The following is a 15,315-nucleotide window of genomic DNA, read 5'->3' on the forward strand; positions in this document are numbered from 1 at the left end:
AACTGCAGAATAAAGTGACCAGACCAGATGAAAGGATAAGTTCACATTTTGACAGAAAAATAATAAATACACTTCTTTTTTTGCTGGTAAAAATATGTGCATTTATTATTTTTTGTTGCAGGGGCCTATAAAGTATTGCAGATCACATTACAGTGATCAGCAGATGCACACCTGCAGCACTCACAGTAAATCATTGAGAACTACAAGCCGATAGCTGTGAATGAGTGCTGCGGCCAGGTGGACAGAGCCCTGCACAGCCACATTTTTTTAAAAATTGTGACAGCTAGCAAGGGAAGAAGATCCCCCGCTAGCTGTCCAAGCTGGGGGAGGGGGGGGGGGAGGGGGGGGTAGAGGCCAGTCCTTTCATAACATGTTATATGTTACACCCGGAATATGGGTTTAACGTGTAACATGTTATGAAAGGTGAACCTATCCTTTAAGAAAGGTAAGTACACAGGGTATACAGGATAGGAAGGAGATGGAATGTTTCTTAGAATAGTTAGTTTTAGGCTTTTTTTCCACTTTAATACATCAATACATTTATTTTATTAGATACAAGCAGTGTAAGTACCTGATTATGACTTAGTATCAGCATCTTGCAGTTCTGTACAGCAGGGATGGACTGTTTCTTCTTTCACTGTCCAGTCACAGGCTTGGGGCAGGTTCAGGATGACTCGGGCTCAGAGGAAGTGGGTTGAATGATGCTGGCCATCAGTCTAAGGTCATCTAAAAGGGAGGAAAAAAATACTGCAGAGGAAATCTCTGGACTGATGATGAACATTGGAGCAAAAGCTGGGCACCAGAATGCTTTCCTACACCCAATGTCCCTATGTGCATCGCCCAATGTTACGCACAGAACAGATCACAACAATGTCAACCTCTAGTGCATGCTACAAAGTCAATGCTATTTTTTAAAAATTTATTTTAGCCACTTGAATCTAGAATCAATGAATATTGTATATATATATATATATATCTACATCTACACACACACATATATATATATATATATATATATATATATATATATATATATATATATATATATATATATATATATATATATATATATAAAACATGTGAGGAATTTAAAGTAATATCTGCTATCATAAAATATGTCTACAAAAAAAAAGTGAGCACATAGAACGCCGCCATTGTTTTTAATTTATTGACGTGGAACTTTGTAGATTTAATTGAAATCAACTACAAAGCGGTGAAAAGTGAGAACAGAAGCTATACTCTACTACACCCAGCTCCATGATTTATGAGGGTTGCTGGCTGCTGTTAGCACACTGGTTATATTATATTTTTCTTGGGTTGGATAAAGAGAGTTTTCACAGGCCCCGTGCAATCCGTGTAATTCACTTAACTGGCAGGCCACGCTTCCTGGCAGCTCTGCAGCCCACTGGGCTGTAATTAATGATACATATCTGGCTCCTTTCTCCGTTAGAAATGCTCCAAGGTCGGGAGCAGACAGAGGGGCTTGTTCTAATCCAATAATTACATTTGTGTTAAGATATTCCTGTTTCTTTGAATGGGGCTGATAACTCATCTATTCGCTCCTAAAGCAATGGACAGATCTGCTTGGCACAGTGGTAGCTGGTTAACTCAAGGGTAAAAAAAAAAAATCACTTTTCTTTTTCTTTCTCCGCGATTAGCGCTTCCATGTCCAGATCCTGTGCTGCCACCCAGAGGACATTTTACGCCTGTAAAGAAAACGTACGTTGTGAAGGATCGCTTGACACTTACTTGCGAAAAGGGATACACGATCGTAGAGGTGGGTATCTTTAGTGGTCACGTAAGCCAGGTTTCTGCCCTGTCTAGTGAAGTGAAAAATGACAACTGCTCAGATCAGTTTATAACCAGCAAAAGTTGTATGTGACAGACCCAAAAAGGACAGGGGCTTTTGGAGGGGACTGCAGAGGGCCTCTTGCCTACTGACTATGAGCCATGGCTTTTAAGGGAGCACTAATCTTTGAGAGGTGTGTGCCTGGGGGACCATTGGAGTGGTCTTGCTTTGGATTCAAGTCCATGTCTCTCCAAAACACACAGACTCTTGGAACTGGAGGACCAAGGTACATATTTGGGGCCCTCTATGCCCAAACCAGCAATGACTGCTTTAGAAAGTGAGATTCAGAGCAGATGTTAATATGATCAGCTCAAACCAACCCGATTCTGGGGTCTCCTGATATAATCTGTTTAACCACTTGCCGACTGTGTCACGCAGATATACTGCGGCACAATGGCTCTCCTGGGCGAAATCCCGTACGGGTACAACCTAGCCGTTTTTGGCCACCAGAGGATGCTCGCGCCCGCTGCACGGCTGGGGACCCGATGCACGCCGCCGGCCACGCGCGATCATGTGCACGAGCTCCAGCACGGGGATTTGTCCCTGTGCTGTCAGAGGAGAGGAGCCATATCGTTTGTTCCTACTAAGTAGGAAAAACTATATGGCTCCTCTCCTAGTCACTCCCATCCCCACACAGTTAGAACATGCTGAGGGAACACACATTTAACCCCTTGATCGCCCCCTAGTGTTAACCCCTTCCCTGCCAGTGACATTTACACAGTAATCAGTGCATTTTTATAGCACTGATCGCTGTATAAACTCCAATTGTCCTAAAAAAGTGACAAAAGTCTCCGATCTGTCCGTCGCAATGTCGCAGTACCGCTAAAAAACGCAGATCACTGCCATTACTAGTAAAAAAAAAAAATGCCATAAATCTTACCCATAGTTTATTACAGATGGTATAACTTTTGCGCAAACCGAACAATATACGCTTATTGCGATTTTTTTACCAAAAATATGTAGATGAATATATACTGGTCCAAACTGATGAAGAAATTTGTTTTTTAAAAAAAACTTTTGGGGATATTTATTATAGCAAAAAGTAAAAATTTTTTTTTTTTTTTTTAAATTGTCGCTCTTTTTTTGTTTATATCGCAAAAAATAAAAAAAGAAAGCTCTATTTGTGTGAAAAAAGAGACACAAATTTTATTTGGGTACAGCGTTGAATGACCGCGCAATTGTCAGTTAAAGCGACACAGTGCCAAATTGTAAAAAGTGCTCTGGTCAGGAGGGGGGTAAAATCTTCTGGGGCTGAAGCGGTTAAGGTGTTATGTGTTAAGTGTCTTTGTCCCATTGTGTGCCTCCTAGGTATGAATTCCCATTGTTAATTAATTGAATTGAGTCACTTATTGTTTCTGTCTGTTGGCTATGTTGCTAACTCTTGGAGGTTCTTATGATGGGATTAGCCTTGTGTCAACTTTAGCTTGTTATCTAACCTTTGTGTGATGTTTTGGGTAAATATGTGGTTTCATCATTCATGTGGTGACCGACTTACTTTTGAAGTGTATAAAAACCTGTATTTCTGTTCAATAAAGAGCCAATTGGCTCGGCCCCTCACTGAGAATTTTTGCGGCGCCTCTTCACCTATCTCTTCAGCTGTGGTCCACAGGCCCGCAGCTGCGCCTCTGGACCCGGCCTGAAGACAAATAGTGGCAGGACCGGCTCGCTTCCTCACGCCAGCTGTGGTCCACAGGTATATGGAGAGGCTAGGGCAGTACACAGATAGTCTAGAGCAGTATACAGACAGGCTAGGGCAGTATACAGACAGTCTAGGGCAGTATACAGACAGGCTAGGGCAGTATACAGACAGTATAGGGCAGTATACAGACAGCAGTGGCGGCTGGTGCTCAACATTTTTTGGGGAGTGCAAACAAACTGAAAAGTTCTGAAAAAAACCATCAATTGTAGCCTCACTGTGCCCATCAAACGCAGCCACTGTGCTCATCAAACGCAACCACTATGCTCATCAAATGCAGCCACTGTGCCCATCAAACGCAGCCACTGTGCCCATCAAACGCAGCCACTGTGCCATCAAACGCAGCCACTGTGCCCATCAAACGCAGCCACTGTGCCCATCAAACGCAGCCACTGTGCCCATCAAACGCAGCCACTGTGCTCATCAAGCGCAGCCACTGTGCCCATCAAGCGCAGCCACTGTGCCCCATCAAATGATGCCACTGTGCCCATCAAGTGCAGCCACTGTGCCCCATCAAATGCTGCCACTGTGCCCATCAAATGCTGTCACTGTGCCCCATCAAATGCCGCCACTGTGCCCATCAAATGCTGCCACTGTGCCCATCAAATGCCACCACTGTGCCCATCAAACGTTGCCACTGTGACCCCCCCGCCCGCTCGCCGTCTGCTCGGCACTTACCCTATCTCGGTGGCGGGTCAGGCAGCGGGTGACGACGGTGAGCTGTGGGACCTTGCAGCGGCGAGCTGTGTCCTCCATGCGTCTCCTTCCCTCCTCCTGATATACGTAGGGAAAACCTCCAATTAAATAAGGTAGAATAGTATTATAAAGGGTACCATCATCCCAAATACTGTAGCTATGATAAATTAATGGGGGCAAGGAGACAATTCCCTATTAGAGAGTCTCCAAGGTAAGGGAAGGACCAGAAAGGGAGAAAAGGGACTATTGCAGTATCCAAAAGAGATATAACATCCAGTATAGATACAAATTTCTTTATTAATATACATTTTATAAATAAAGTATCTAGATACAATAGTAAAAACTGTGCAAAATTGTACAAATTAAATACATAACACTGGTACTCAAATACACTCCATGATGATGATTGGGATTTTTTTTTATGTAAATAAATGTAAAATGTTTTAACAATTTGCGTTGAAGCCCAACTACGTATAAGTTATTTCTTGCAGTGGGGCTGTGCCCACACTGCAGGAGTAACATGGTTATTTACATCCAGGGGACTTGTTAAAGCGGTAGTAAACACTGCTTGATCACTAGTAACTACAGGAAAGCTTATAATAAGGCTTACCTGTAGGTACAAGGAATATCTTCTAAACATGCATCGTTTAGGGGATATTCCCATTTGTAGCAGCCGGTGAAGTCACCAGCACATGCGCACTATGATCTAAATGGATAGGTGCAGGCGTGACGTCATTGCGGCTCGGCCATTTAAACGGCTGGAGCTTGCGAACCTGGAAGGAAGACCGGGTGAAGATGGAAGCCCTGTCAGCGGAGACTGCATGGCGCTGGAGGCCTTCGTTTTCAGGTAAGTCTTTCATAATGTGCTAGTTCGCGGTGCATACTAGAACATTATGACACTAAGTTTTTTTTTTTTTGTGCAAACTTTACTACCGCTTTAACCACTTGCCTACTGGGCACTTTCACCCCCTTCCTGCCCAGGCCAATTTTGAGCTTTCAGCGCTGTTGCACTTTAAATGACAATTGCGTGGTCATGCAGCACTGTAACCAAATTACATTTTTATCTTTTTTTTTTCACACAAGTAGATTGGCACCACTGATGGGCACTGATTGACAGCATTGATGGGCACTGATTGGTAGCACTGATAATCAGGACACTGCTGATCAGTGTCCTGATTATCAGTGTAGATGTTCCCTTTCACACTTGTCAGTTACCAGCTCTTTCCTCTCCTCATGCTGTGACAGCGCGAGGAAAGGAATGCTGATAAGCAGCAAGTGTGTTTACATAGCGGTCAGCTGTGTTTGGATACAGCTAATCACGTGGTAAAGAGTCGCTGTGATTGGCTCTTTACCTCGATCTGTGATCAGCTGTGTCCGAAGGCGCGCGCCGCAGCGGGTGCAGTTCTGGAAGGACGTCACTAGATGCCCTCCCAGAACTGGACGACTGCGCTGTAGCTGTCATTTGGCTATAACGCAGTCAGCAGGTAGTTAAAGGTCATGATGTAATCAAAACTGATATAGATCTTCATTGGACGTGATGACGCAGAGGGTCAGTTCCTAGGGGAGCAAAGTATAGTGAATAATTGAAGTTGAGCATTCTTGTAAATGATGAGGCTGAAACTATAGGCAAAACTTTTTTTTTCCATTCTGGATAGAGTAAGGGAGGGTTATAACCCCTGTCAGATTATGTTTTGCCATCTGTGTTCTATTGAGTAGATTTCCCTTCACTTCCTGTCCCATAGTCAAACAGGAAGTGAGAGGAAATCCCTGCAATATAAGGGAATCCTTTGGGGGACCCCCAGGTCACCAGAACTGGTGTCTCCATTGGAAGATTTCCGCTCTTTTACTTTTCTGGGGACGACCCAAAATTTGGGATTTTCTTTTGCTTTCATTTTCAATGATAATGGTAAACAGGACAAATAGAGAGGGTGAATCTCCCTAACGGGAACACAATAAAAACTGACAGGGGTTCTAATCCTTCTCCACTCTATCCAACACAAAAAAAAAAAGTGTGGCCTTTAGTAGTACTTTAATGATGAAACAAAGGAAACCGGATGGAGTGATTGCTCACAGCAACCAATCACTCTTCATCTTTCATTTCTCTAGCAAACTGAAGCAAGGAATCTGATTGGTTGCCACAGCTCCACTTTTGATTCAGTTATTATAAATCTGTCACACTGCCCCCATTATCTTTTAAACTTTTTTTTCTCTTTTTTGGTGTGAGGAGGAGACTTGGGAGATTCAGAGGAGACTTGGGACTATCAATAAAGGGGCCTCTGTCGGTTTTATTGGTAGTCCCAAGTTTCCTCTGTGCTACGTCTAGATACTGTGCAGAAAATAACTATCTTTATGGTTTGGTTTTATAAAGCCATCCTTCAAATCCCTGTACACCACATAAACAGGGATTGGCAACAAATTTGATTTGGCTGCTGCACACCTATGATTTTTAAGGTAAGATACAGAGATCCCTAGTGGCTGGTAAAGAGTTAAATATAGCAGACCGCTGACTGACCTGTTCAATATTACATCATATAAAACATTAGTGACCACCAGCAATAGAGACGTGGAACAGTGCGGTCACTTCTTGCATTAGTAAATCACCACCTAGCCCTGTAAGCAGAGATTACATTTTGGTTAATTCTTGTAGTACAGGGAAATGCATTTTGCTGCAGAGAAGACATATTTTTATTTTTTTACTCAGATTTACATTTTTGAAAAAATTGTTTTACATAACAAACAAAAACCAAAATCAAAAACACCATTCCAAACAGTAACAGCATCAATGCACTCAATGCGTCAACATCTAAGTTATCCCAAGACATTCACAAATATACATAAATATTCATAGATATTCAGAAACATTCAGACATTTTCAGGAATGTTCAGACATGCTCAGAAGTACCCCAAAACACCCAGAGGCACTCAGAAGCACCCGAAGGGCTTTTTTTCGGGGGGGGAGCGAAAACTCCCCCCCCCCCCGGTTGGTGGCTCAGTCGGGTCACCCCCCCCCGGGTCCTGTGTTCGGCCGTCCAGCTCCGCACTTAACCCATCTAGGTTCCGGACAGGCAGCGCTCCTACTGCGATGGGTGGCAGGCATCTCCTCCTCCTCCTCTGCATCACGGGGGGGGGGGGGATGTGGGGGTTCTGCCCTGCATCTCCTCCCTCCTAGGCGTCCCATAGGATCGCCTCTCCTTTCAGCCAATTAGGTGACGGGTCTCCCACTTCCTGATTGGCCGGGAGGAGGATCAGTATGAGAATAGTGAATATTCATTGCTATTTTCACACAACTTGGTGAGCCCACCCTTTTTTTGAAGCCTATTAGAGCCTCTGGCTCTAATCACGTGCTTTAAACCCCCCCCCCCCCGTCATGTGACCATGCATGTCTTCATCCTCATAATAGGGGGCGGGGTTGCAGGACACTGTGCAGACCTACTCGCCTGTATTTTATAGTCTGTTCAGTGTGAGGCACAAGTGTCAAACTGGCAGCCCTCCAGCTGTTACGAAACGACAAGTCCCATGAGGCCTTGCAAGGCTGACAGTTACAAACAAGACTCCCTCAAGCAGAGGCATGATGGGACTTGTAGTTCCACAACAGCTGGAGGGCCGCCAATTTGACACCCCTGGGCTGCCTCAGGCAAGATGCTAGCTGTGCTTGAGCAGGGGGCAGGTTCAAGAGGCAGGCTGTGATTAGGAGGGTGTGTGTACTGTAGGCAGGCTGTGAGTGGGAGGAGCTGTGTATGCCAGAGGTAGGCTGTGATTGGGAGGGGGTGTATGTCGGAGGTAGGCTGTGATTGGGAGGGGGTGTGTGCCGGAGGCAAGCTGTGATTGGGAGGGGTGTGCGCCGGAGGCAGGCTGTGATTGGGAGGGGTGTGCGCCGGAGGCAGGCCGTGATTGGGAGGGGTGTGCGCCGGAGGCAGGCTGTGATTGGGAGGGTTTGCGCCAGAGGCAGGCCGTGATTGGGAGGGGGTGTATGCCGAAGGTAGGCTGTGATTGGGAGGGGGTGTATGCCGGAGGCAGGCTGTGATTGAGTAGTGGGGAGTGTGTCGTAGACAGGTTGTAATTGGAAGGGGGTGTATGCCAGAGGCAGGCTGTGAATGCGAGGGGGTATATGCCATAGGCAGGCTGTAATTGGGAGGGGGTGTATGCCAGAGGCAGGCTGTGATGGGGAGGGGGTGAATGCCGGAGGCAGGCTGGGATTAGGAGGGGATGTATGCCAAGGGCAGGCTGTGATTGGGAGGGGGTGTGTGCCGGAGGCAGGCTGTAATTGGGAGGGGGTGTGTGCTGGAGGCAGGCTGTGATTGGGAGGGGTGTGTGCTGGAGGCAGACTGTGATTGGGAGGGGGTGTGTGCTGGAGGCAGACCGTGATTGGGAGGGGGTGTATGTCGGAGGCAGGCTGTGATTGGGAGGGGGTGTATGTCGGAGGCAGGCTGTGATTGGGAGGGGGTGTGTGCTGGAGGCAGGCTGTGATTGGGAGGGGTGTGTGCCGGAAGCAGGCTGTAATACGGAGGGGGTGTGTGCCGGAGGCAGGCTGTGATTGGAAGGGGGTGTGTGCTGGAGGCAGACTGTGATTGGGAGGGGGTGTATGTTGGAGGCAGACTGTGATTGGGAGGGGGTGTATGTTGGAGGCAGGCTGTGATTGGGAGGGGGTGTATGTCGGAGGTAGGCTGTGATTGGGAGGGGGTGTGTGCCGGAGGCAGGCTGTGATTGGGAGGGGGTGTGTGCTGGAGGCAGGCTGTGATTGGGAGGGGGTGTGTGCCGGAGGCAGGCTGTGATTGGGAGGGGATGTGAGCCAAAGGCAGGCTGTGATTGGGAGGGGGTGTGTGCTGGAGGCAGGCTGTGACTGGACAGGGGACATGGTGGCTGAACAAACTACCCAACACAAGCATACTGTGTGTCTGCACAGTGTCCTGTACCTCTAAATAACCAGCCATAGGATAAAAACTGACCACGCTAACACAGATTATTGTACAGTATACTGTATGCTTTGTGTGGTCAATTTAGAAGAAAGGTGACTGGCAGGATCATCCAGGTACTTCAGATGGAGGAAGTACTGGAAAATGATAGACACTATGATTTATAAAATACACATACAGTATGTGAACACACATAAACAGTGGGGAAAAAAAAGTATTCGATCCCCTGCTGATTTTGTACGTTTGCCCACTGACGTAGAAATGATCAGTCTATTTTACCAGCGAGGGACAGAATAACAACAAAAACCAGCAAAACACATTAAAAAAAAAAGCTATAAATTGATTTGCATTTTAATGAGTAAAATAAGTATTTGACCTCTTCGCAAAACATGACTTAGTACTTGGTGGCAAATCATTCTTGGTGATAAGGGATATTCTCCTAAAATTATTTGACTTCTATCTCAAATTTACTAGGAATAACCACAATATGTGCAACTTTTAAAAACACTCCATAGCTCAAAAGGACTGATTGTATGATTTTTCCTTTATAGAACGAAAGAACTATACCCTCCTTCACTGCAGTGTGTGGTATTATTGGACAATGGGATAAGCAAATACCAAGATGTGAACGTGAGTTCAATTTATGTTTTGTTTTTACATTTCTAAATCTATTGAATAATTGTATATAGTGTTATTTTTTGTTCCCGGAGTTCTGCTTTAGAATTACAGGACATTTTTTTTCTCAGTTAATTATTCCTTTATTTTTCTCGGGTGACTACCTGAAATTTGCCTTTCTATAGAGTTGGGTACAAACCAGCTGAATGTTTGGCTTGTGGCTTTTCTGTAAGATGAGGAGTGGGATGGAAAGGCAGGACAATAATGGAACATCTGTGGAACTCTTGAAAAAGCATGGTCCCCCTTTTTAGGAATGTTTGTCCTTTACAAATGTTCCAGTATTAAATACAAATTACACCATCACAGGGTGGTACTGTGGGTGCATGAATAATGTTAAAGGATACTACATCCTAATCACTAGAACAAGGAAAAGTAACCCCCTGAATGGGACTTTGACAGACCACCAACTCGATGATAAAAAATATCTTTTAATAATATAGAATAAAAGACGTATATCGTCTACACATTACAAAGATACATAAAATACATCACATAGAAAACAGAACAAAACGTGCACAAATACAGTTCATCCTATGTACTCTCCAAGGGGTAAAATGCCCTAATGCCCAACGCGTTTCCAGTATTCAGTGCCTGAGGCACTGATACAGAGGCAGCACGCCACATTTTGGACCGGGACACCTCCAAGATACATCTACCCAGGGACCCTTGGATATTTCCCCGCCTGTCACTTGGCCCACAGTCTAGGCCCCAAGGACAGTGCGTCCCATATACCTTGTTTTACATTCTCTGATATCGCAGTTGCAGTGCACTCAAAAAACTCGTCCATCATTATAGTCTGGTGCCCATGTAACACTCAATTAAATTTAACTACTTTTGGTGCTTCTTTAACCTCCCTGACGGTTTTCCTGAGTGTGGCTCGGGGTTAAATTTCAGCACCATTAGCGGTAACCCCCGAGCCACACTCGGGATTACATTGCAGGATCCTGGTGCTGGTTACTTACCTTGTCCCCAGGATCCTACGGTGTCCCCCCGCTGTGTCTGCGGGCTCTGTCTCCTCCGAAGCCTCTCTGTGCCGGGCTCCGTTCCCTGCGAGCGTCGCGACGCATGGAGGCAGAGCCTGGCGGCAAATTAAAAAAAAAAAGTAAAAATCATAACACATACAGTACTGTAATCTTACAGATTACAGTACTGTATGAAATTATTTCACATCCTTTTTGTCCCCAGTGCTTTATTCAATGCCCTGCATGCAGTTTTATATTATATATACTGCTCTTTCTGCCTGGAAACTGGAGATTGTCCATAGCAACCAAAAAGTGTCCCTTTACGTCAAAAGTGGCTTTAGACCAGCTAGAAAACAGCGATAGTAAATTAGAACACTTGCAGAATTGAGCGATAGTGAATCGTGGGGAAATGTATTTTACTATTATTATATTATTAATTTTTTAAATTATTTATATTTATTTATTATATTATAATTTATGTTTTTGTGTTTCAAACTTCATCATACCCGGGATATCTACTAGACTCTTGGTGGACAGATTTAAGTGTGTTATTGTTAAGAATTACAGGCCTAAAATATAAAACGCCAAATTTCCATGCAAAATAATTGTACCGCTTTCAGCACCTAAAATCCGAAATAATCATACCGCCAGGGAGGTTAACCTGGAATCATTTCATTGGAATCAATACTTTTGTAAATATTTCAAACTCTCAGCCCCTGATGCAGGTATCTGAATACTGGAAATGCGTCGGGCATCAGGGCATTTTACCCCTTGGAGAGTACATAGGATGATCTTTATTTGTGCACGTTTTGTTCTGTTTTCTAAGTGATGTATTTTATGAACTTTTGTAATGTGTAAACGATATACGTCTTTTATTCTATATTATTAAAAGATATTTTTTATCATGGAGTTGGTGGTCTGTCAAAGTCCCATTCAGGGGGTTACTTTTCCTTGTTCTAGCATTAGGGATGGGACCACCATACTCCACATTTGACATGGTGACAGTCTCTCTTTTTTCTAATCACTAGATCATGTATACTGTATAAGAGAAAACCATGAACTTTATAGCCACCAATCATTAAAATTAAAAATGTTTTAAGTATAACATTTTTTACAGACATACATAAAAGCTAGTGAGTTAAAGGAATGTAATGATACCAGACAGAATTGGCATGGGACTACTCGTTTTTTGAAGACATCTGCGATATACGTGGTAAAGGATTAGTGACACCTGTTATGTGGTCCTTGGTTTAGCTATCTTCATCCTCCACCTTACCACCATTGTTTTCTGCTGGCAATACCACTAAAATAATAAAATACCCTCTGCTACCCTGATCATAGTCTCACCAGTTTTTTTTTTTTTTTTTTTTTAAGATGTCTGCTCAATAACCTGGGATTGATATAGCTGTTAGCTATGTCCTACGCCAGTGGTTCTCAACCTCAGTCCTCAAGTACCCCCAATGGTCCATGTTTGCAAGGTTTTTCTTTACTTTGCACAGCTGCTTTAAATCAATATCAATGAAGTGGTATTGATAAGAGATACAATGGTATTGATAAGAGCTATTTTATCTAAGAGAAGCTCCCAAAATATGGCCTCTTGGGGGTACTTGGGGACTGAGCTTGAGAACCACTGTCCTACGCTAATCGTCTCTACCAGAGGACCTAAAGCCCTTGCCCTTAATAGACTTATAGATGTCTTGAAATAATTAAATAGGCTCCTGAGGAAGCAAGACGCAAAATATGTCAAACTCATACAAGCTGCAATGGCTTTTGCCAATTCTGTCTGGGATCATTACAGCCCTTTAGCTCACTAGCTGTCTTAGAATTGGTTTGGGTCATATAATAATAGTAGCTTGAAAATTTGATGTGCTTTAATGGATATCTGTAAAAAATGTACTTACCGTATATACTCGAGTATAAGCCGAGTTTTTCAGCCCATTTTTTAGGCTAAACCCCCCCCCCACCCCCCTCGGCTTATACTCGAGTGAGGGTGCCCATCTGCAGCCGTACCTTTGATTTCTAAAACAGCGTGTGTCTCCTCCTGTGTTATGCAGTCTGTTCGGCGGCCGTCCATTGTGACAAAGCCCCGCCTCCTCCTCGTCCGTGATAGAGGAACACTGATACAATGCTTGGAAACTGTATCAGTGTTCCGTCTATCAGCACAATGAGGCTGCAAATGGGCACAGTGAGGCTGCAAATGGGCACAACGGGGCTGCAAATGGGCACAGTGGGGCTGCAAATGGGCGCAACGAGGCTGCAAATGGGCACAGTGAGGCTGCAAATGGGCATTGTTTACCCAGTAGCTGCTGCATTTTCCCACCCTAGGCTTATACTCAAGTCAATACGTTTTCCCAGTTTTTTGTGGTAAAATGAGGTGCTTCGGCTTATATTCGGTTCGGCCTATACTCGAGTATATACAGTAAAATAAAAAACATTTTTAATTTTTAATGATTGGTACCTATAAAGTCAATGGTTTTTTCTTATATGCATGTTCTTTACAAATGTTCAGTGTTTGTATGTTTTAAGTCTGTAGTTAAAGTGGTGTTCCGGCTGAAATTATATTTTTTAAATAAAAATACCCCTATAATACACAAGCTTAATGTATTCTAGTAAAGTTAGTCTGTAAACTAAGGTCTGTTTTGTTAGTTTATAGCAGTAGTTTGTTATTTTATAAAATTACAGCAGGCCATGGCCATCTTAAGTGTGGGCATCTGAAGCCAGGCTGTATTTCTTCCTGGATCTCATCCTTGCAGATCTCGCACATGCTCAGTGCAGCACAAGCAGTGTAATAGGTTTCAGGTCAGGTTTCCATAGCAACGGCAGTTTCAGAGGAAGTTGCCGCCCCTTTCCCAGAAGGCATTGCAAACAGGAAATGATGCGATGGGCCGCGGCCAGGGAGGAGGAAGTGAAAAATGAATACAGCAGATATATAGTAGGTGCTGAGAAAAAAAATAAAAAAATATCCAATTTGTTTACAGTGCACAGTTTAGTGAGGGATGCTGAAGAGTTGTAAAAGTGGGTGGAACTCCACTTTAACATTGTGGCTAAAATTTCTCATGGCAGCTAACAATTTGTTCTTTTGTGTTTCTAATAGTTGTTGACTGTGGACCCCCAGCTGTCCTAGAGAGTGGGAATTACTTCTTTGTGACCCCTAAAGATGTGACTACATACAATGCCATAATCCAGTACAACTGCACAAATTTCTATACAATGAAAGATGACCTTGGTGAGACCTACATGGGCAATTATAGCTATAATTATGCAGACAATTGTGGCCCTGAGATTAATTCCTTTCTACAGCTACACTATCCTATGATGACCACATTAGGAATCAGCAATTCACCATTTGGTTTGGTCATAGTAGAATCATGCAATTCATAAATCCATGCAATCCAACTCCATTAAGTGTATGTTTTTCCTCATATTGGACAGATTTGCTTGCATATATTCTGAAACATCCAAAAATCAATTCACCCATCACTAGTTCAAGTGGCCAGTGAGGGTGCAAATTATCAAAGCAAACTCAGAAGAGAAGCTATTAACTCAAACCTGTCAAAAATGTGTGCTAATCAAACTCAACGTTTGATGGAAAATGCATAAACAAAATGTCACCACCATCAATTAAACCTGAAGGTCACATGTGGATCAGGAGATCCAGAAAAACAAGCAGTAGAGGAAGCATGTAGATCTTAATTTTCCTTCATAAACCAGCTGGTAAAAGACAAAAGTAGAGGAGCCTTCTAAGTGTAAAACTGTAGACCAGGGATATGCAATTAGCGGACCTCCAGCTGTTGCAAAACTACAAGTCCCATCATGCCTTTGGGTGTCATGCTTGTGGCTGTCAGTCTTGCTATGCCTCATGGGACTTGTAGTTCTGCAACAGCTGGAGGTCCGCTAATTGCATATCCCTGCTGTAGACATTTAATGGACAAAGTATAAAACCACTCACATTTTGGTATATACAAACAAGCACATCAGGGATCTCCTGCAGTGGTGAGCCTCTGGGCACGTTGGTCGTCTGCTGGGCAAAGAACAAAGAAAAAAGAAAAAAACACTCCTATGGCCACATCCATATGGTTAGATTATCAAAAAGAAAAAAAGAGGGGGTTCACCTAGGGATACCTCGGTCGGACTTTGAGGCACAGCAAACCAGAGGGATAGTATTCCATATAATAATTCAATATAATAAATTTTATTCAATACAAAAATACATATATTGTGAAGAGAACATTGACAAAAACCATATAAAAATCATCTCTATAAAAATATACATGACGTCAGCCTCAATGCGTCAAAAACATATAAAAATCATCTATATAAAAGTATACATGACGTGAGCCTCAATGCGTCTACGCGTTTCGTTAAAATTTCTTCAGGACACATTCAGGTTTCAATTAATGCAGAGAGAAGGAGAAAGGTCTCACTATCTAAAGATTAAAAAAAAAAAAACATAAATATATACAGACTCATAATACCATAAAACACCAGCTGAAGCTCAATGACATATGTGCACAAGACTTATAT

At 43.4% G+C, this 15,315-nt stretch overlaps 1 protein-coding gene and 1 long non-coding RNA gene across 4 annotated transcripts in view; one reads left to right on the top strand and one right to left on the bottom strand.

Moving 5' to 3' along the window:
- The window catches only part of MASP2 (MBL associated serine protease 2), a 77,497-nt gene that overhangs the window by 54,758 nt on the left and 7,424 nt on the right, over positions 1 to 15,315 (top strand). Inside the window, exons 7-9 of the mRNA XM_073603464.1 lie at positions 1,659 to 1,777; positions 9,706 to 9,784; positions 13,886 to 14,017. Coding sequence (XP_073459565.1) covers positions 1,659 to 1,777; positions 9,706 to 9,784; positions 13,886 to 14,017 — 330 coding nt within the window. The remainder of the gene's footprint in view (positions 1 to 1,658; positions 1,778 to 9,705; positions 9,785 to 13,885; positions 14,018 to 15,315) is intronic.
- Positions 1 to 15,315, bottom strand: part of LOC141111302 (uncharacterized) — a 48,687-nt gene that overhangs the window by 8,723 nt on the left and 24,649 nt on the right. For 2 of the 3 annotated variants that reach the window (XR_012236410.1, XR_012236409.1), the window contains 3 exons: positions 6,754 to 6,851; positions 4,224 to 4,339; positions 572 to 726 (listed from right to left, as the gene is read on the bottom strand). This is a non-coding gene — a long non-coding RNA (uncharacterized lncRNA). Of the gene's footprint in view, positions 1 to 571; positions 727 to 4,223; positions 4,340 to 6,753; positions 6,852 to 14,740; positions 14,810 to 15,315 lie in introns of all 3 variants that reach the window. The other variant, XR_012236411.1, reaches the window with a different exon arrangement.

This window comes from Aquarana catesbeiana, linkage group LG10 (genome assembly GCF_042186555.1).
Source record: "Aquarana catesbeiana isolate 2022-GZ linkage group LG10, ASM4218655v1, whole genome shotgun sequence".
Lineage (NCBI taxonomy): Eukaryota > Metazoa > Chordata > Amphibia > Anura > Ranidae > Aquarana > Aquarana catesbeiana.